We start from the raw sequence: 18,734 nt of genomic DNA, 5'->3' as shown, positions 1-18,734 counted from the left end.
GTATAAGTATTATATTTATATACATTTGTTACATTTCAATTACAAGCAAAGTATAATTGTAATTTTGAATTGTAATTAATATATAAGTACATTATTACATTACATTTGCTATTATTAATTACATTTGTTGCGACTTTTTCGTGATGAGGAAAGGGAGGGAAGGGGACTTGGAGCAGGCATTTTCTTTAATCCAAGAAGCTTTAAATCTTTTGCCTAAAGGCCATCCCAATCGCAATGTGCTACTGAGCAACCATTCAATCGTCTCGTACTTTAGATTCAGGAATACAGGGAGTATAAAAGACCTAGATGATGCAATTATAGCCTATCGCAGCACTCTGAACCTGGCTATTCATGCTAAGAGCCGATCCAAGTGCTTTAAGTCACTGACTTGCCTTGCTAGCTTGTTGCATGCTCGCTTTCAGGATACCGGACAATCTGACGACCTAGATGAAGCAATTTTCTGTAATTGCAAGGCTTTATTCCTTTTCCCAAAGTATATCCTGATCGCTTCACTTGCTCTGCATTCTTGAACAACTTTGCTGATTCTCTGTACACTCGATACGAACAGAGCGGGTCGGAAAAGGATCTAGATAATGCAGTTATATTTTACCGTAATGCTTTGGCTCTTTACCCCAAAGACCACATTGATTGGCCTTTACTGGCTAACAATCTCGCACGGTGTTTGACAGGTCGGTTTGGACGGAGGGGATGGGTTAAGGATGCCGATGATGCTATTTCTCTCAATCGAGATGCTTTGAAGGTTCGACTCGAGCAAAACGATCAGTCTGGCTATTTGCTGTCCCTAAATAACCTTGCAGGATCCCTTCTGAGTCGCTTCGAGGAGTACGGAAAACCAGAGGATCTGGAAGAAGCAATGACACATTGACGTTTGGCTTCAATGTTAATCCCCAAAGACAATCCTGAGCGTTCTGTGCCACTGAACAGCATGGTGTATTGTCTTCGTGTAAGGTTTGAGCAGACCGGGCGAATCGAGGACTAGGACGAGTCAATCTCACTTTTCCGCGAGTCTTTCGCTCTATATCGAGAAAGTCACGCCGATTATTCGTTGTGCCTAGGTAATTTTGCTCTTTCCCTTCTCGCCCGAAACGAGCAGACCAAGAGAAAGGCAGATCTGGAAGAAGCAATCTCACTTTATCGCAGAGCTTTGGTTCTTTGCGTCGAAGGACACGTTGATCGTGCCTGGATACTCAACAACCTTGGTATGGCCCTTAAGTCGAGATTTGTCCAGAGAAAACAGCTGGAAGACATAGAAGAGGCCATCCTACACCATCGTGCTGCCCTGGAACTCCGGCCATACGGGCATACAAAGCGGTGTATATCTCTTAGCCACTTAGCAGCTGCTCTGTATGACTACTTTGGTGCTTTTGGGAGGATGGGCAACAAGGGGAACTACTGTTAGTTTTACTAGACGAAGCAGTCTCGCTCCTCCAGGAAGCAGTTGCTCTTGAGCCAGTTGGACAACCACATCGTCCTGATACGTTGAACAGACTTGCCCGTTGTTTTCTTTATCGATTCAAGTCACTTGGACAGAAAGATGATTTGAACAAAGCAACCTCGAGAGCTCGGAATGCTCTAGACCTTTGCCCCAAAGACCATCCACATTGTTCTGAGTTACTGCGTACTCTTGCAGAATCGCTACACATACGTTTTCAAAAGGAACATGGAGAAGGCAATCTGGAAAAGTCCATGTATCTGTTTAAACGTGCTGCAACTCATAAGTTCTCCGGAACTCTGTTGCGACTGCATGCAGCACATCATTGGGCAGTAGCAGCACATACAAACAACCATCACAGCACACTTAGTGCTTATCACGAAGCCACATCGCTCTTGCAGCACGCCTTGACAATTAGTCCTACATTGGAAATGCAGCATGAATTCCTTACCACAGATTATACGAACGGAATGTTGGTACTAAACGCAGCTGCATATGCAATTAAGATAGGAGAGCTTGAGAAAGCTGTTGAGTTTCTCGAGCAAGGAAGGGCTTTGCTTTGGTCACAGATGCGTAGCTTCAGGGGTCCTTTGGACAGGCTTGCAGAGGTTGACAAGCCACTCGCAGAAAACTTCGCCGATGTTAGCCGACGTCTTGAAACTCTTGCGACAGTATCTCCCACACGATCCCCTGGTTTGGAAGAAACCATTGTTAAAACGGAGTCCGACCACGTTCCAAAGGCGCAACGTCTTGTCGATGAGATGTTGAAATTGAGGCGGCAACTCTCCCTAGAACAGGAGAAATTGATCAACAAAATACGTCAACTTCCTGGATTTTTGGACTTCCTTAGTGCCAGACCTTTCAAAACCTTGAAGCAAGCCGCAAACGAAGGTCCTGTCATCATTTAAAATTGTTCCGTTGTCCGGTCAGATGCCCTTATAATTCTCCCAAGCGATGACCCACCGATTGTCTGTGTCCCTCTGAAAGACAGTTTCCGGGAGAAAGCAACGAGACTATATAAGGATCTCGTTGGCACGCGTCAGAAGTGTGGAGCAAGCTCTCCCGAGTATAATGAAGTGCTCTAGCAGGTCTTGCAGGCACTGTGGGACTTGGTTGTCTCAAAAATTGTCAAACAACTAAAAGAGCTCGGTTTTGGTGAAGGGACTCGTATATGGTGGTGCACTACATCCATTCTTTCTGCACTTCCATTTCACGCCGCAGGACCATTTGAAGGGCCGGATGGGTGCAAGAAATATCTCGTAGATGAATATGTCTCGTCATACACGCCAACGCTCACGGCACTCATTGAGGCGAGAACTGTGAGCCGTAAAGGAAAAACGAAGTTACTCATAATCGGAGATACAAGCCTAGCGTCTGCGTGGGAAGAGATTGAGACGATACGCAAGTACAGAATGCGATCGAAAGAACTTATCACCAATGAAGCAACTCGGGATGCTGTGATCGAGTCTCTCCGAGATACCAAGTGGGTTCACTTCACGTGCCATGGTCATCTGGACTCAAAACCTCTTGACTCTTCCTTCAAACTTCACGACGGACGTCTTTCCCTGTTAGATATCGTCAAAGCCCATCTTCCGAATGCCGAATTTGCTTTCCTATCAGCTTGTCATACCGTAGAGCAGCATTACGAGGGAGCGCAGGATGAAGTACTTCACTTATCAGCAGCGATGCAATTCTGTGGTTTCAGGAGTGTGATCGGGAGCATGTGGGAATTGTACGATCCAGATGGGCCACGGTTTGCAAAAGTCATCTATCAGCATATGAATATGGGCCCAAAGAGTGAAGCGAAGTACAAGCGAGCCGCTGGAGCGCTTCGCGAGGCTGTGTTGGAGTTGGAGGAGAGGCAAGACGCTACGACGGAGAATTGGGTCAATCTTGTTCATATAGGTGCTTGAAAAGTTCCACTTACACTGTCTGTACGATTCTTCGATACCGTATTCTTAAGTTGTAAATCCCGTTCTTGCATAAACGTACACTACCCCCTATGTACATACCTGAACAGCGACTAGTATTGAATTCACTTTTCTCTGATAAAAACGAGTCTTTCTGAGACCTGATAGTATCAACTGGTTAAATACTAACTGGTTACCTATCAATAATCAATAAGGGTGTTCGTGATCCTAGAGACTCAAGTGTCGCTTACTTACAAATTCACCAATCTGCCCGCATTCATACATGCAGATCACCACGGCATACGATATACCGGTCCATTATTGTCAGGACCCGGACGCCCGAGAAGCACTTCAGCAGTCGGTTCCTTCCCAGGCGCAAACTGCATCACGATATTGAACAAAGTGCTTATCGCGCGTCCGTCCGTCTCCGTCCCTGGCCTATAACAGCATATCGCTTGCGGAGCGCCTTGAGTATCCGAGAATATACGTTTACGCAGAAGCTTTGGCGTGATACTATCACATTTCGGATTGTCCGAGAGAATTTGCGATACTAGTTCTCGAATTCGCGTGAGCCGAGTTTCCGATCCAATGTTCCATGGGATCTCTTCGACGTGCCGATTCTCGAGGAAGTGGTTTGTGTGGACTACGACACCGTTTGCGTCTGGTGGAAGGCAGACGCTTCCGAGAGGTGATACCTCAAGTCCACGTCCTCCGGATTTCGAGTCCGCGATAAGGATGTGTTGGGACGAGGCTGGACCGCCGAGACGTTCAATCTCCGAGATCGCGTGGTCTACCGAAGTGCATTGAAGAGCGATGCGAAGCAAAAGGTGGATCGGTAGTAGTGACGTCGAGATCGACCGTGCACGGATTGCGTTGAGACATACGCCGACGGATGAGCTGTTGAATCCTATCTTTCCAACGATTCCTGGCTTAATCGTATTCAAATGTAAGCGAAAGCCTCGTGCTATTATGTAAATACCATAGAAACTGTGAACTTCTTACCTCGATAACCATCCATATCTTCGGTACTCCAGGCTGAGTGATAGAGGCCTTCGCAAGGTTCTTTCCAACATCCTCAGTCCAATCCCAATTCTGCGCAAGAATTTGTCGCCGAGATCCATTTCTCTGACTGTCCTCAAGAGTCCACGCAAGACTCGTACACCCATCATCAAGCGTTCCAAGCGCAATCTCACTCCGCGAATTCAAAGCAACGATCTCAATCAGTGGGACACCTGCACCTTGTGCGATACCCTCCATCTCGGAATAGAGTTCTGGTGCGAGTCTCTGGATAGTCGGTTGGAATGCTTCTGCGAACTCTAGAACTTTTGGCCAAGAGAGGCCAGAAAGGGCTTTGAATATCGAGTGGTAGACTGTGAGTTGACTTTGGATTTGGGAACGGAGGAGTCTTCCATGTTGCAGTCCTATCTATGACGCGAGAACGAAAGAGTGAGACGGTTCTGACAAGATAACAGACATCTAGAGAGTACAAAGCAGGCGCACCTCATATGATGACCCGCTTAGGTCAATACGAGGTATCGATGGTGTCGCTACCATAGTGTATAGCTATCGCAGAGTCTCACGAATCGGACGCTTCGGGTATGTCAGCTCGAGTCTTATACCATGGCCATGAGGAATTGCATCCGAACTCGACCACGAGACCACGATAAAAATAAAGGTGAGTAGCCAATCACATTGTTGTAGTTGTTATACCTCTCCATAGGCTTCACATCTTCGCGGATGGCAATGCATTGGGATGTACGATTCCAACCGTATTCATAATCAGCGAGTACAACTCGTCAGACAATCTTGCTCTTAAGATAAAGCGGGCAAAGATGCACGACAAATATTCTGTTATATTGAAGGATGTTTCGTAGTTTTGCTAATTAAGTGGGCATCTAACGCTTTCTGAAGCTCGCGAGCGTAACGTTCACCATGCTGTATGATGCATGAATATCGAATAATGATAACCGAAGTTTGCACGCTTACACGTAGGAGAGCTTTGAGAAGAGACGCGTTGACCTCCCCAGGCCCTAACAATCGCATGCCCTGCAATATTGATCCAGATTCATGGAGCGAGAAAAACAGGATCAAGCGGAGAGATGTTGCGCCCTCTTCTATCGAAGTTGCGTCTAGATAGTGTATCGGAGGTACCTAGTTAGGGTTACATCAATTATTGAACAAGCAGCAGAAGCAAATAGATTGACCAGATTCAAAGTAATACACAAAGGCCACGGCGTTTCGCATTGCAGTAGCTCGCCTTCATCCCAGTAGTCTTCCAGTTCAAAATCGGTTGCTTTCTGTAGTGCTCGAGTATCAAGCCCACTTGTTTGACCCTCGTCGGCCATTGTTGCGTCTTCTGAAACTAATCGGTCGACCGCCAATTTCCCTTCTTTACGTGCTCGATACTCTACAGAACGCGTTCGTGGAACACGTGTATCACGCAAAGCAGCTGCCGCCGCAAGGAAGAGGGCATCTAAAATATTACCAGTGTCGGAAAGGATTAAGAGGTCGAGATGCAGGAGCCAGGACTTCTTGCCATGAAGGATGGACAAGTTTTTCGGACGAAGGGTCGGGTCGGACAGGGTTTCGTGAAGGATATTAGTTAATTCGTTTTGCAACTCATCTATCGCGTTGTGGTTGTGACTCGGATAGGCAGCAGAGGAACTGTAATTATTTGCAACACATGCACGAATAAATTTTCAGAAATTCTAAGTCGAGAGTAACGAGACGAACCAAGAAACATTACACACCATCCGACCCCCATCGACACCATCACCATTGACGATGTCCTCCACTTCCAATTTGACCACTGCGAGTACTTCTGTGCCTGGTAGTCCACCTCCCACCGCTACGAGACTTGAACCACCGATGCTCACTCGTGTGCTACCATTTGCCAGAGGTGCTACTTGCGTTTCAAGAGCTATTGGCCTATAATCGTCAAGGGCCCTTCCATCAGTACGAAAAGGTGGGTCGGCCAGTAAAGACGATTGAATATATGCTTGTTCAGATTTTGAAGAGGCCATGGTGGGCAGAAGAAAGTCGCACGCGTCACGGGCCGCTGCATGACATGCTCGTAACTTGACACTGACTCCCAGTTACCTATCCTCAAGTATGATCCATCCAGGTATCCATTTTACCCCTTGTTTCATATAGAAAATGTGCTTAATTGCATGGAAACTCCTTTAGCTCGCGTGCACGTCTTAAACACATTTGAGAAGCTTATGCAGCTTATACCCGAAGCTGATCGTACAAAGGTTGCTTTATATGCATACATTTCATAAATCCTTTGGAGATTCTGAGCGAACTAATAGCCCCAAATTGTGATACTTGCTGGTGGAGTTACACCTTACAGAAATGATACGGATCGTGAAATGCCATTCCGTCAGGTAAGGAGTTGCCTTTGCCTTTGCATCCTCCGTTCCGAACCTATTTCTGTCGGCTCCCACGGAATAGTGTCGTCCAAATGGCACTGATGTGGCATCCAGATTTTCGTCTAAAGAAATCGTCTGTTGCTGACAATTGCTCTACATACAGGAATCAAACTTTTATTACCTTTCCGGATGTGATGTTCCGTCAGTTGAACTTTGATATTCTAGGCATCCATGATACTGAGCGCAGTTTAGCGGTTCCTATCTTCTCTTGGTTTACCAAGCCGGAACATATCTATCGTCTGCACCTGCTATCGAGCTTTACATTCCTGAGATACAGCTTGCAGACCTGATGTGGAGTATCCCTCCTCCCTCAATCGCCGAAGCTTCTCAACTCTACGAAACTACGCGACTCGCCTACGTCCCTGCTCTCACCGATGCTATCGTTACCTACCAGAAGGCTTTTCCTGATGCTATATTCCACACCCTACCCATCGGATCTCCACTTTTTCCGGAACTCAAGGGCGACTTTACGCAGTTAAAGCTCTCTCCAACGGATGCATTCCTTCTTTCTGCACTGCATCAAGCACGTCTCATCAAGACAGAATACGAAATTACGCAAATTCGAAAAGCAAATGAGATAAGCTCACGGGCTCATGAAGTTGTCATGCGAACCCTTGGTCGAGCCGTTAGGGGCTTGATCAAGCGTGAACCTGGCGCAGCGATCGAGCGTCCACTTCTCCCTGGTGAATGGCTTATCGAGAAGGAAGCTGAAGCTGAAGCGATTTTCGTTGCGTCTTGTCGACGAGAAGGGTGAGTTTCTGTAATTAAACAGATATGGGCTGGGTAATTAACGAAACTTCGGTAGATCCGTTCAACAGGCGTATCTTCCAATCGTTGCAGCTTCCACTCGCGCCGCTACTTTACATTACTGTTGCAACGACAAGGAATTCGCTTGGGGGCCTGTAGCACCGCACGATCACCACAATAATGGGTCTTTCGTTAATGGACATGCCAAAGATTTGCAGCCACAGGTCTTACTCATCGATGCTGGGTGCGAATGGAATTGCTATGCCAGCGACAGTGAGTCTCTGTACATTCTTATGATGATTCTTTTTGGTTCTGAACTTGCTTCCAAGTCACGAGGACTATGCCTGTCGGTAATGGAGGCAAGTTTACACCAGAGGCTCGTGCGATTTACGAGCTCGTACTCGAGATGCAGAAGGTAAATTCACGGAAGCCCGTGTTTCTGACTTTTAATTATATTTATTTGCATTCGTTAGGTATCCCTGGAAATTCTGAAGCCCGGACTACATTGGGACGCCGTCCAACTACTCTGTCACCGTACCCTTGTAAAAGGTTTCCAGAAACTCGGCATTTTCCTCTCACCTGAGTCACCGAATTCAGGTTCATGGAACTCAGAAGAAGCGATTCTCGCCTCTGGTGTTAGTGCAGCGTTCTTCCCGCATGGAGTCGGGCATAGTCTTGGACTGGACGTACACGACGTTCCGAGTGCCAGCAGACCAGCTGTTAATAATACGATTGGCAAAGGAAAGGATCTCCGTTGTCCGGATTTCTATACTTATTTGAGGTTGAGGCTACCTCTTCAGGAGCGTATGGTCGTTGTATGTCTTTTTTTGCTTTCACACTCTGATGACTTGAACTGAAAACGACTTTGACTTGAAAATAGACTGTTGAACCTGGCATATACTTCCACCCGCATTTACTCGCACCAATACGCTCTTCTCGACACATTGATCACGCGGTACTAGCACGTTACGAAGCTGTCGGTGGAGTGCGCATCGAGGACGTTGTACTCATCACGGCCGACGGTCACGAGAATATTACCACCGTTGGTAAGGAAACAAGCTGGATTGAAGGTGTTTGCTCTGGGGAGCTGTAAGAATGTACGTTGAGGATTGAGGACAAGCGGAAATAATAATTTGTATGCATACGTAAACTTGGAAAGTTGTATCAATATGCACCTTGATTTGGAATCAAACTGCAAGGACGACTGAAAGTAAGATGTGAATACACCTTAGTATTTGCAATGCAGTATTCTTATCCTGAAGAAATCATATTAAATAAAGTAAAACATATCACCCAGGGTCACATGTTTATTCTCTCGTTGAGTCGACAATGAAGATTTTACTATTTGAAAATTCTATCCCATGCCCATATCCGTAAATGTCAAAACTAACATTGAGTTGAATATTATATCCTTTGCCCTGACTTTCTAAATTGTCTGAATCTGAAATGTCTTTGGCATAGACCTATAGGTGAACGATCACGTGCAGGACAAAATAGTCCGGGTGGCGTTTTGCTTCCGTCTCTCTGTATAAACGATCGTTTCTTTGTGCGTCTCATCCAAACGAGTGTTCCTTTGAGACGCTTGCTCCACATAGTCAACGTCACCAATAAGCCAATTTCCCTGATTGCAACAGCTGCTAGCTTTTCTGTATGTAATAAAGGAAGGTCAGTCAGTAATTCAAACGTAGCCTTTACATTCATAGTCTTACAAGTCTGAAAGCGTTTGCCTCACAGTTGCCGATCTGACAATAATGCCGATTTTAAAAAACCATGAGGTCTGGATCGAGTCGGATCAGAAGCGCTATGAGGAATACCAAACAGAAGTTGAGAATGATGTAGTGACGTGCTATATTGTTAGCGAGGCTGGAAAGGTATGCAGGGCTTGACACAACTTATTTCCTTGTCACTAAATACAGCTTAACTAAGATATTTCAAATCCAATGGAAAAATCATGAGTGTCCATTGGAGATATCTACCCGTGCTACAGTAGAAACGGATGGAGTTCATATGAGAACTAAGACATGGTGCCATGAGGATGGGGAAAACTGTGGTTCCATACGAGGGGTGAATCAAGACACCAAAACATATTGGCCATACAAATTCGCACATGTCATTCTGACAGGTAATTCATGGTTTACTACTGTGTACAGTAAACTAATGTCCTGCAACTATTGTGCTTAGACAACGGTGGTGTTGCAGCATCAAAGGATATGGGTACCATAGTGATCTCTCTTTTTCGTGTCATTGTCACTAGTACTTCAAGATCAGAAAAGTGCAAACCAAGGACTGTACCTATTGACCTTGACATGCCACTCAACAAAAAGTCTAATAAAATGGGGTGCCACAGAATTGGGTGAGTATAGACAACAAGTTTAAAAGAAAGGGACATTCTTACAGAATACCAAGGCTTGGTGATACGGTGCATGATCCTAATAGGCGACTGCGTACGATCCGCACGAAGCCATACGGTATAGATGTTAGCCCATATGTGACTTTCCGATTTATCTATCGTCCAAAGGGTGAGGTGACTTTCGCACACACACTATTCGCAACCTTCTGACCCAATAGTTAGAAATTCTTCAAGCTCTCGAGGTTATTCCAGTTGCGCGAACTGAGAAGAGCAAACGTGCTAGAGAGCCACTGTCTGTTGCAGGACGGTCAAATACCACACCCGCCCAGAATCAACGTAAAAGACGACGAATGTCCAACGCTAAGGCTGAGAGGGACGTAACAAACCTATCGGATATTGATCAAACGGAGCAGGAACTACTTGTGAGTGGTGAACGCTTTGTCCATTTCTTTGTCAACTCAGCAAAGTATAATCTTATTTAACTAGAAACAGCGAGCAGAAGTTGATCGTAAGCTCAAAGAACTGAGGAAGAGCAAGGGTAAAGCGAGCGCAAGAGTAAAGCTGGAAGTGAAGGTAGAAGACGAGATTTCAATGTCCGCGGCATTTGTTCTTGATACAAACGGCGCGATTGACCTCACTCTTGACTAATGGTCAAACGCTGAGGCGACTATACCGTTGTTTTTCACCGTAGACGAGATTCTGGACTGCTCTTCCTATACCACTACTTTTCCGTAATTCTTTATGCTCCTTGTTTGGTGTCTGAGTTTGTTACGTGAATTGGCAGCAATAATGAAATTTTAGGCTTCTATGTCGCAATTGTAAGCACTGGCAATGAGTCTACTTGTGCTTCCTAAATGTTTATATATATACAAATCCTGACTCCGAATGCCGACCTATATAATCACAAATAGAACATCGTTCCCTTCAAATTCTCGTGGATGCCTTCGCCCCACAATTCCTTTGCCTTCTGATCTATCTCTACCTCATCCATCCTACTCTCTCGACTATTCTTCGGTGGAGGATAAATACCGTGCAAGTAATGTTTGCCTCGTTCGCATGCACGATCCGCCCAGTACGCCGGAGGAATCAAACTCACACTCCTTGTTGCCCGGGCCCATAGGTAACTGACGTCGTTAATACCCTGCTGCAGTTCGTCTGCGGAGAACTTGTTCTCGTCATAGATGACTGTGTAGTGCGTCGCTCGTACCGTACCCTGTAGTGCAGCATGCGCCTGTAAATAAAAATCGAAGTCGTAGACTGCGTTGACACCTTTATCGACGACTGTCCCTGCCTTCGTGTTGGACGTCCTATCCGCGTCCTCCGCTTTAGTTGGATAAAACCGAGTGTGGTGACGTTTGCCGCAGATCGCTATTGTCAGCTTCGGATTATAACGCTTAAACGACTTGAAGGCTTCCTTTATCTCGGGCAATTCTTTGGTAAGCACTAGGTTAAACTGGCCTTCGGAAACACCATCACGGAAAACGACGACACGTTCCGGATAAGCATTCATACGCTTGTGATATTCTTCCAGACGCTCGATCACCATGTCTTTGACTTTACTAATCATCTGTAATTTTCATTGGTTAGAAAACGGCACATTGAGAATAGACATTACGTGCCTCTACTCTATGTCCTTGCAAACGCAAGCTTGCTGGGTAGTGCATGAAGTCACTATCGCACGATGCAACGACGGCAGCAATCGATGGAGTTCCCTTCACGCACCCGACTGCCGTAGGATGAGTTACGTCCATACCGACAAGCATAGTGTTCTTCAGCCAGCCCAGAGAGTCTGAGTGTAGTTGGTGGTTTAACCCGCCGAGCTTGGTGTTGATCTTGAGGGCGATGTTCGAAAGATACTGATCCGATTTGCCACGCACTTTCTCCATAATCATACAGACCGTTGCAATTCCGAGTTTCATATCGCATAGTTTCTTAATGCCAGGGTAGATGACGGGATCCTTCGAGGACATGAACACCAGAACCATGTTCGGATTACTTGACAAGCTCTTGATGGATTCTTCGGCCTCGGTGATGGCTTGAACGCGTAAAGAGTCCGACTCGTCGCGAAGCCGAATAAATATTATATCAAGAGGTTCGTCATCCACCCCCATCCCACTGTTACGGCACTTCTCTACAATACTGCTGATGACGCCCTCTAGCGCACTGTCAGAGGCACGTGTAAAATCTTCTTCAAGGCCGTCACTCAAGACAAGTACAGCAAACCGAGTGAAATTAGCAGGACGCGAGAATTCCGCGCCTACTATATTCCATGAACCGTTTGCGACTTTGGGTCGGCCCGATTGGTAAAGGACCTTAGGCGGTGAGAGAACCCGACCAGGAACAACAGCAAATTCAGTGGATATTTCAATCCCGAATCCCGGTATCGGCGATGCGCGTTTGCGTAGTCCAAGTATATTGAGACCCTGCTGGGAAATCGCCTGTGCATTGGTGTAGGGCGGTTTGCAAGCCGCCTTTATCATTTGTTTTGTCTGCCAGGCGGAAAGTGCGGCATTGTATGACTGGCCTGCCTCAATCTCACATAACTCTGCTGGGACATAGACGACTTTCTTCTTGCTTCCGATATTGACTACAGGCATATCGTCAGCGTGATTCAACTTGATCCTGTACTCTAGTGAAACGGAAGTCAATCAAACAACCCTAAACTGCAAAATGCTAGCACTTACTTCGCTGGAAGTATTGCTCGACACTGATCTTACCGCCATATTCATCACATTGGAATATAGTCTTCCTTGCAGAATGTGGACCAAAACCAGCAAGCTTGTTCTTCTTGCGATAACCCAGATGCGTAGTCGTGACTCGAACACCTCCATCTAGGTTCCGAGGAGCCCCTGCACCTCGTGAACGCCTCTGAAACTCTAGTATTGCATCGCTGAGCTTCGAGTGTGGGATATAGAAGGCGCTCATGCAAACGTTCACGTTGACCATTAGACTCTTGTAGACCGGCCGCACACTGGAGAAAAATCCCTTCCACGCCTCCAAACCATCCCCAAGAGCAAAGGGAGACTCTTTCAGTACATCGGGTGGGAAGAAATAGCGGTTCTTTCCACATAGAATACCTGTGCGATCGGCATGAAATGAGGTTACCAAGTTAAAAGCTGATATGATGTCTGAGGCATTGTACTGTGCATCGTCGCCCTGAAGATACCTTGAAAAAAAGAGGCGTCAATAACAACAAACGGGTGGACAGATGACTGTACTTACCGGTCGAGGTCTGCTGACCTCAGTTGCTTTGGTTCGCCCAGCTTGATGACGTACGTCTTTCCTCCAGGGTGTGGTCTGGCCCGTCCTTCCTCGTAAAACGCGATCGATACGGAAAAGGCGACCGGCAAGGGTATCTTCGCGATGAGGCGTTGCATCCCATCGTGGGCAATGTACCCGAGGTGAGGTGCAACCTCTTGCGACGACTCAAACAAATCAAACAAGCGTTTTCTGAGACGTTTCTCCTCCTTCTTCACGGGAGGTGTGACTTCAATAGGGTAGTCATATAAGACGCAGTCTTTCGGATACTTCAACGCAAAGAAATTTGCGCGAAGCGTGATTGCTGCCCCACGTTTCCCAAACCCAGGGCGCAGAACGCGGCCAGGGGTGGTTGTCGAAAGCCTTTTAAATTGCGAGACAAGAGCTGTTAGCTCCCTGTCATCGAGGCGGGTGTCCAATTGCACGGGCACATCTGGTGCAAATACTTGCACTGGAGCCTTTCCTCTTCCCCGGCCCCGCCCAGAACCACGAGCAAATGCGAATGACGAGGAGCTGCGGGAGCCTGGACCCCCACGCGAGCCACTACCTCGAGGCATACCGCGACCTCTACCTCTCCCACGAGTATTGTCCATGATAGAGATGCGCTAATTTCTGGTGCGAAGGGGTACAGGTATTTGAAAGGGGGGCAAGGAATGTACACGAACAACCAGTTAATATTTATAGTTATGGAGATAATGAGACACACACCTCAATCAGGCGACTACTCTGCCTTCCATTCTATATGCTTCGATTTATTTTGAATACCAATACAACAAAGCGCCCGTTTAAAGTTCAGATATCATTGCATACTCTTACACGCTGCTTCACGTATACCCAGTCGGACAGCCAGCCTCACATATATGGAACGTAAGCGCTCATAGCGTTATTGGAACTGGTTTCGAAGCACAGAAAGGATGCCACAGCCCCGTGGCTTTGAATTATGGTATTGAATCGGTAAATGAACCGCTAGAGTACGCAGCATGATGCCAGATAGGAGTCGATTGGTCGTTCACGATGCAGACGATGAGACACGTGTCAGACGTCCCTTCAAATTATCGAAAATGCTGAACCTTTCTGTGCATAAACGTTTCTACTTGCTTGCCCTCCGAGAATGCTTTCAAGACAAAAAGATACTTGCCGTGAAGTCGACGATTGGGAAGGAAGCATGTAAAGTAACGTTTATTAGGTACCAGTAGCACTGGTAAGGTAATAAATAGGGGTGGTCAACAGGTTGTGATTCACCTGCACGATTCACTTTGGGTGAAAGTGAATCGTGGACCCCGAAACCCCTGCGATTCGGGGTGAATCGCGTCGACAGGTGAAGCGGCTCTGGAGGCGCTTCACCACGATTCACCTCACACGATTCATTCCCTCTTTTTTTTGTTCTTTTGTACCATACTGTAATCCATTACCCTTTTTGTAAAAAATCCTTACACTTCAAATAAAATTTGTAATTCTCACTTGCATATACTAAAATTTGAGTACTAATTAGACTCAATACTTTTTTTCCCTTACAAATTATCAGTCCTATCCTAGAATGATGTTATCTTGCTTTAATACTACTAACTTACTCTATAACCTGGCATATAGTCTTATATGTATTAATACAGTAAAAAAATGAAGAAAATACTTGACATATGGACAGAATCGAGTACATATACAAGTAGGGATGAATTGGCCTGAATTGCCTCTGAGAAAGTGGGTTGGTCAAAATTTGTCATGCAATTCACCCTGCGATTCACTTGCCAGAATCGCAAGGTGAATCGCGAGGTGAATCGCGAATTTTGACCACCCCTAATGATGTAACTCCGATATCTCCCGATTTCAGGCAATGATTGGGCACGTGACTAATCAAGTCGTCCTTACTCACTTACGTCTTACGGCCATGTACTTGTGCATCTCAGATTTTACAAACAGTCAAAGTCCCTTATAATGCGTGTTTCCGTTCCAACTATCCCAAAGACAATTCCAACGCCAGGGTCAGCGTCCTCGAATATCACAAGGGCAGCTGCAATTGAGCGCATCGCGACATTTCTAGCGCCAGGAAACGTCACTATACTGAGTGGAGCAGGTGTAAGTGTCGACTCGGGGATACGTGCGTACAGAGGGAAGGATGGAAGATACATGAATCCGAACTATAAGTGAGTAGCGCAAGGTTTCGATGCATTGACAGCATGGAAGCTAACTGAATCTTAGGCCTATATTTGTCAGTCAGGTCGTCAGTTTGAATATATTCTAAATGAACCCTCAAAAGCGAAATTATAGTACCACGAACTTGTTGACGAATCAGAAAAGGGATTCGCTTTCAGACAACGATATTGGCATGTGCATTTCTTGGTCTTGATTTCGTAAAATTTCTATTGCTAAAACTATGGCCTGCCATATTAGGCTGAGGTCTTACCTTGGATATCCTCCGGTTCGAGATGCTCTCCCAAATACGACCCACTATGCTATTGCTGCTCTTCAATACACGTCACATGTATCCCGGCTCGTCACGCAAAACGTAGATGGATTAGATAGCAAAGCCATGTCATCTATTTGGCCCGCAAGCAAAATCTCGACCCGAATATTAGAATTACACGGGACGTTACACGTAAGACCATCTCTATTAAAAGTATTGGCCTCAGTGCGGTGTATTGTACTGAACGCGACTTTGTGATTTAAGAGAGTCAGTTGTAAGCATGACCATGTTGTAGATCGTAACTTGTTTCAAGAATGGCTAGCGGGTGCAAACCCTCGCTGGGCTCAGTTTATGGAAAACTTAGAACGAACTGGGCAGAAACTCAGGACAAATCCGGATGGAGACGTAAGTGAGCCTTATTAAAAATATTTGATCTAGCTGACGTCGAGACAATCAGGTTGAGATTGAAGGAGCGTCATACGAAGATTTCGTTGTTCCCGACTGCCCTTCTTGTTTCGAGGAAGGCAGAAGAATTAATATGGTCCGTGGATGTTAGACTATAAGATGTATCCATCATATTGACTTTGTATTTCTTAGCACAAGCCTCATCTAATATTCTTCGGCGAATCAATACCTGCTGCAGTGAAGGACAAATCGTAAGAATGTTCTATTCGACTGTAGGTCGTGTCTCTTACTCCTTTTGCGGTCCACGCAGATTTGAGGCTATAGAGTTAGCGGATCGCTTATTTATCGTCGGAACTACACTTGCGACATACTCTGCTTTTAGGTGAGAGCATTCCAATCTAGTGTATTCAGCACACTGAGTTGCAATATGTAAGACTACTAAAGCGCGCGATTGAGCTGGGAAAGCCGGTGCTGATGCTCAACGTTGGTCCGACGCGTGCAGACACTCTCACTCCCCCTATTGAGAAAATCGAGCTTCCAACAGGGGTCATTTTACGAGATGTGGTTCGAATGCTAGCGTCAGTCTGACAGAACTAATTGTCTTTTCTGTTCACTCATCTTACTGATTCGTCATTTATAACCAGAGGATCAAGAGCAACTGAAGATCCTGTCCTTGTAGAACTATTGTCAAGTGGAATTGTAAAGCCACCTCCAAGGGATGATGATGACAGGGCACCTAGAGCTTCCGGGTGATAGAGCTAGTTTCATCCGGCACATTGTGCTTTAGAGTGATTTCTCTATTTGTCTAGATAGATTCTATCTCAGGGCATTCTAAATTTGTTGTACGTTACACTTTCCTGTGCAATTCCCGCATCAAATCATCTACAAAGCTTGCGAAGGAATCTTGCACTTCGTTCGGCGCGTGTTGACCCTCTCTATTCTCATCTCTGGTTCTATACTTTCCTGTCTTCACTGTGGCTGATGGTGAGCTTCCAGAACACGCGGACTTTATGACACTGGACCGTGACAAACCTAAAATACGCCACAAGCCCATTTCTACAGCAGCTCCACCAAGATCTGCTTCAATGTCATCGCCAATTATGGCTATATCCTCGTGCTTATCCTCTGGGCTTTTCCCATTAGTTAAGTGACCAGCCGGAATACTGGCTATCACTCGTTCAAAGAAAGCCCTACTTGGCTTCCCAACTGCTGCAGCGCGCAAATCCGTGCCGACTGCGTCTTCAAGTGCTGTAACGAAGGGACCCGGTCCGAGGGATAACTCGCCATCTGGTGTGCGGATATACTTTGCTCTATGTGTCGTGATTAATGGAGGTCTATCTTGGGTGTTATTATTGCTGGAAGCAAGGATACGGAACGCCTTGGTGAGAGTATTGTAGTTGAAGTGGTCTGGTGATAGCCCAACGACAACAGAGTCGAACTCCGTGTAATGCCCGTCGGTGGATGTACCAGTGTACTCTTGGAACTCCTCCATTGCGGACTCCGAAAGCAGGAAGAACGGTCTACAAGGCCGTGCATCAACATGTGCTCTTCAATGTATTAACTGAATATTATTACAGATTTGGAAAGAAACTTACCTTTGTAACCTTTTCAACTTGACGACATCTTTCAATGCGCCAAGACTTGTCCATAGTTCCCCTTCTTTGACATCAAATCCCATTTCTATTAACTTTGCTTTGAGCGAGGCGGTGCTTTCTTTGCTAGAATTGCTGCAGAAACGGACTGTAATCCCCGCTTCACGGACACGCCGAAGGGCTTCAGCTGCGGAGAGGATGGCATTGTTTCCTATATGGAGCGTTCCAGATAGGTCGACCAAGAGAGCTCGAAGTGCCGGTCGGGACATTCTGTATGAAGACTGAATCATGAATGCTCACCGTTAATTCATCCATGACGTTTTTAGCCAAACAATAACAAATACGAACGTCGTGGCTATCACGTGTTTGGTATTCTCACGGATCTCTCACCAGAATTTCCAGAATCTCGAAAGTTTGACAACTTTCCATCAAATGACTCCAAGCGACGACTTTGATATGTCGACGCCTTCAAACCATTGTTTTATGACAATCTGCAATTAGATAAAGTTCTCACCGGTGTAGCCGCGGATTGAGAGGCTCATCGCTCTCCGCAGTCAAACTTCATTGACCGACGCGCGAATCAGCACAGATTAACGCTAGTTGTCCTATTCCTTCGGACATTTCTCATGGTCATAGGATCGACTTCCCACAAATGGTCGGCCGGACAAATAGATTCCATAATGCAGCACTTGAACATACGAAATATACGACAATCACCTTTATTATTATGTTTCGGAACCTAATCTACCCTGTTCAAAGACATGCAGGTCGCGATAATAAACAGCATTCGATACAGTGAGTGATGCTCTTCTACCAACGATCTCGGTTTTAATGTGGCGCTTTATGCGCAATGACAACGCCAGGTGCTTCAACAGTTATGGGGTTATGGGGTTCATAACAGTCGCCGTAAATCCCGTTTTGCAATGCTGTGTTTTCTGAGCGTCTCGCCAAGCCCGCACATGTCAGTTGAGCTCCCACAGATCATTAGCTTCTCGAGAAGCGGCAATACAGTGCACTGCGGGTGCGATGCTCCACGAAGGCGCGCGTTTCATGACCGTGGATACTTTGTCAGGACGAGAACAGTCTGCCGTGAACCGTGATGTGTCCGCAGTCGACTGCTCTCACGCGGTGAAACGGAACCCTGTATTATGCTATGATAAGGCAATGCTGAAGACATGAAGGGTATA

General features: G+C 46.1%; 8 protein-coding genes across 8 annotated transcripts; 4 read left to right on the top strand and 4 right to left on the bottom strand.

The window, feature by feature from the left end:
- Window positions 1–1,222: 1,222 nt before the first annotated feature.
- On the top strand, window positions 1,223–3,366 carry FOMMEDRAFT_159198 (uncharacterized protein; the record flags this gene model as incomplete). The annotated part of the gene is made up of 4 exons (XM_007269206.1): window positions 1,223–1,379; window positions 1,430–2,344; window positions 2,384–2,481; window positions 2,542–3,366. 4 exons carry the CDS (start codon window positions 1,223–1,225, stop codon window positions 3,364–3,366), a joined length of 1,995 nt encoding a protein of 664 aa, XP_007269268.1.
- Window positions 3,367–3,653: 287 nt separating this feature from the next.
- On the bottom strand, window positions 3,654–4,917 carry FOMMEDRAFT_91336 (acyl-CoA:6-aminopenicillanic-acid-acyltransferase; the record flags this gene model as incomplete). The annotated part of the gene is made up of 3 exons (XM_007269205.1): window positions 3,654–4,292; window positions 4,366–4,788; window positions 4,864–4,917. The coding sequence occupies 3 exons, from the start codon at window positions 4,915–4,917 to the stop codon at window positions 3,654–3,656; spliced, it is 1,116 nt and encodes a 371-aa protein (XP_007269267.1).
- A 286-nt stretch (window positions 4,918–5,203) lies between these two features.
- Window positions 5,204–6,398, bottom strand: FOMMEDRAFT_22277 (ribosomal protein S5 domain 2-like protein). The gene is made up of 4 exons (XM_007269204.1): window positions 6,097–6,398; window positions 5,568–6,027; window positions 5,350–5,514; window positions 5,204–5,298 (listed from the first exon to the last, which is right to left on the bottom strand). Exons 1-4 carry the CDS (start codon window positions 6,384–6,386, stop codon window positions 5,215–5,217), a joined length of 999 nt encoding a protein of 332 aa, XP_007269266.1. The 5' UTR covers window positions 6,387–6,398; the 3' UTR covers window positions 5,204–5,214.
- A 27-nt stretch (window positions 6,399–6,425) lies between these two features.
- FOMMEDRAFT_148252 (prolidase) lies at window positions 6,426–8,722 on the top strand. The gene is made up of 9 exons (XM_007269203.1): window positions 6,426–6,487; window positions 6,550–6,617; window positions 6,675–6,749; window positions 6,898–6,935; window positions 6,987–7,544; window positions 7,600–7,814; window positions 7,871–7,956; window positions 8,015–8,356; window positions 8,422–8,722. The coding sequence occupies exons 1-9, from the start codon at window positions 6,475–6,477 to the stop codon at window positions 8,632–8,634; spliced, it is 1,608 nt and encodes a 535-aa protein (XP_007269265.1). The 5' UTR covers window positions 6,426–6,474; the 3' UTR covers window positions 8,635–8,722.
- A 570-nt stretch (window positions 8,723–9,292) lies between these two features.
- FOMMEDRAFT_148251 (uncharacterized protein) lies at window positions 9,293–10,569 on the top strand (the record flags this gene model as incomplete). Its single annotated transcript, XM_007269202.1, has 6 exons — window positions 9,293–9,412; window positions 9,468–9,663; window positions 9,723–9,894; window positions 9,948–10,060; window positions 10,114–10,313; window positions 10,378–10,569. 6 exons carry the CDS (start codon window positions 9,293–9,295, stop codon window positions 10,537–10,539), a joined length of 963 nt encoding a protein of 320 aa, XP_007269264.1. The 3' UTR covers window positions 10,540–10,569.
- Window positions 10,570–10,741: 172 nt separating this feature from the next.
- FOMMEDRAFT_142379 (Piwi-domain-containing protein) lies at window positions 10,742–13,977 on the bottom strand. The gene is made up of 5 exons (XM_007269201.1): window positions 13,858–13,977; window positions 13,114–13,754; window positions 12,576–13,057; window positions 11,511–12,520; window positions 10,742–11,458 (listed from the first exon to the last, which is right to left on the bottom strand). Exons 2-5 carry the CDS (start codon window positions 13,740–13,742, stop codon window positions 10,793–10,795), a joined length of 2,787 nt encoding a protein of 928 aa, XP_007269263.1. The 5' UTR covers window positions 13,743–13,754; window positions 13,858–13,977; the 3' UTR covers window positions 10,742–10,792.
- Window positions 13,978–15,081: 1,104 nt separating this feature from the next.
- Window positions 15,082–16,708, top strand: FOMMEDRAFT_91386 (DHS-like NAD/FAD-binding domain-containing protein; the record flags this gene model as incomplete). The annotated part of the gene is made up of 10 exons (XM_007269200.1): window positions 15,082–15,290; window positions 15,346–15,355; window positions 15,415–15,497; window positions 15,538–15,742; window positions 15,815–15,959; window positions 16,000–16,091; window positions 16,148–16,206; window positions 16,266–16,337; window positions 16,390–16,533; window positions 16,600–16,708. The coding sequence occupies 10 exons, from the start codon at window positions 15,082–15,084 to the stop codon at window positions 16,706–16,708; spliced, it is 1,128 nt and encodes a 375-aa protein (XP_007269262.1).
- Window positions 16,709–16,802: 94 nt separating this feature from the next.
- FOMMEDRAFT_90969 (uncharacterized protein) lies at window positions 16,803–17,816 on the bottom strand (the record flags this gene model as incomplete). The annotated part of the gene is made up of 3 exons (XM_007269199.1): window positions 16,803–16,927; window positions 16,988–17,475; window positions 17,551–17,816. 3 exons carry the CDS (start codon window positions 17,814–17,816, stop codon window positions 16,803–16,805), a joined length of 879 nt encoding a protein of 292 aa, XP_007269261.1.
- Window positions 17,817–18,734: the final 918 nt, after the last annotated feature.

This window comes from Fomitiporia mediterranea, assembly GCF_000271605.1.
Source record: "Fomitiporia mediterranea MF3/22 unplaced genomic scaffold FOMMEscaffold_9, whole genome shotgun sequence".
NCBI lineage: Eukaryota > Fungi > Basidiomycota > Agaricomycetes > Hymenochaetales > Hymenochaetaceae > Fomitiporia > Fomitiporia mediterranea.
Note: the sequence above shows the minus strand (reverse complement) of the source record. Positions and strands in the feature narration are given on the sequence as shown.

Bases quoted from the DNA above. Each gene is read 5' to 3' on its own strand.
- FOMMEDRAFT_22277 (XM_007269204.1), bottom strand. From the start codon at position 6,386: ATGGCCTCTTCAAAATCTGAACAAGCATATATTCAATCGTCTTTACTG. The intron at 6,028-6,096 runs GTTCGTCTCGTT...AAATAATTACAG, and splicing joins ATGGTGTGTAATGTTTCTTG to TTCCTCTGCTGCCTATCCGA. The intron at 5,515-5,567 runs GTCAATCTATTT...AACCCTAACTAG, and splicing joins TGTGTATTACTTTGAATCTG to GTACCTCCGATACACTATCT.
- FOMMEDRAFT_148252 (XM_007269203.1), top strand. The intron at 7,957-8,014 runs GTAAATTCACGG...TGCATTCGTTAG, and splicing joins TCGTACTCGAGATGCAGAAG to GTATCCCTGGAAATTCTGAA. The intron at 8,357-8,421 runs GTATGTCTTTTT...ACTTGAAAATAG, and splicing joins TTCAGGAGCGTATGGTCGTT to ACTGTTGAACCTGGCATATA.
- FOMMEDRAFT_142379 (XM_007269201.1), bottom strand. From the start codon at position 13,742: ATGGACAATACTCGTGGGAGAGGTAGAGGTCGCGGTATGCCTCGAGGT. The intron at 12,521-12,575 runs GTAAGTGCTAGC...CCGTTTCACTAG, and splicing joins CGAGCAATACTTCCAGCGAA to AGTACAGGATCAAGTTGAAT. The intron at 11,459-11,510 runs GCACGTAATGTC...TGAAAATTACAG, and splicing joins TGCAAGGACATAGAGTAGAG to ATGATTAGTAAAGTCAAAGA.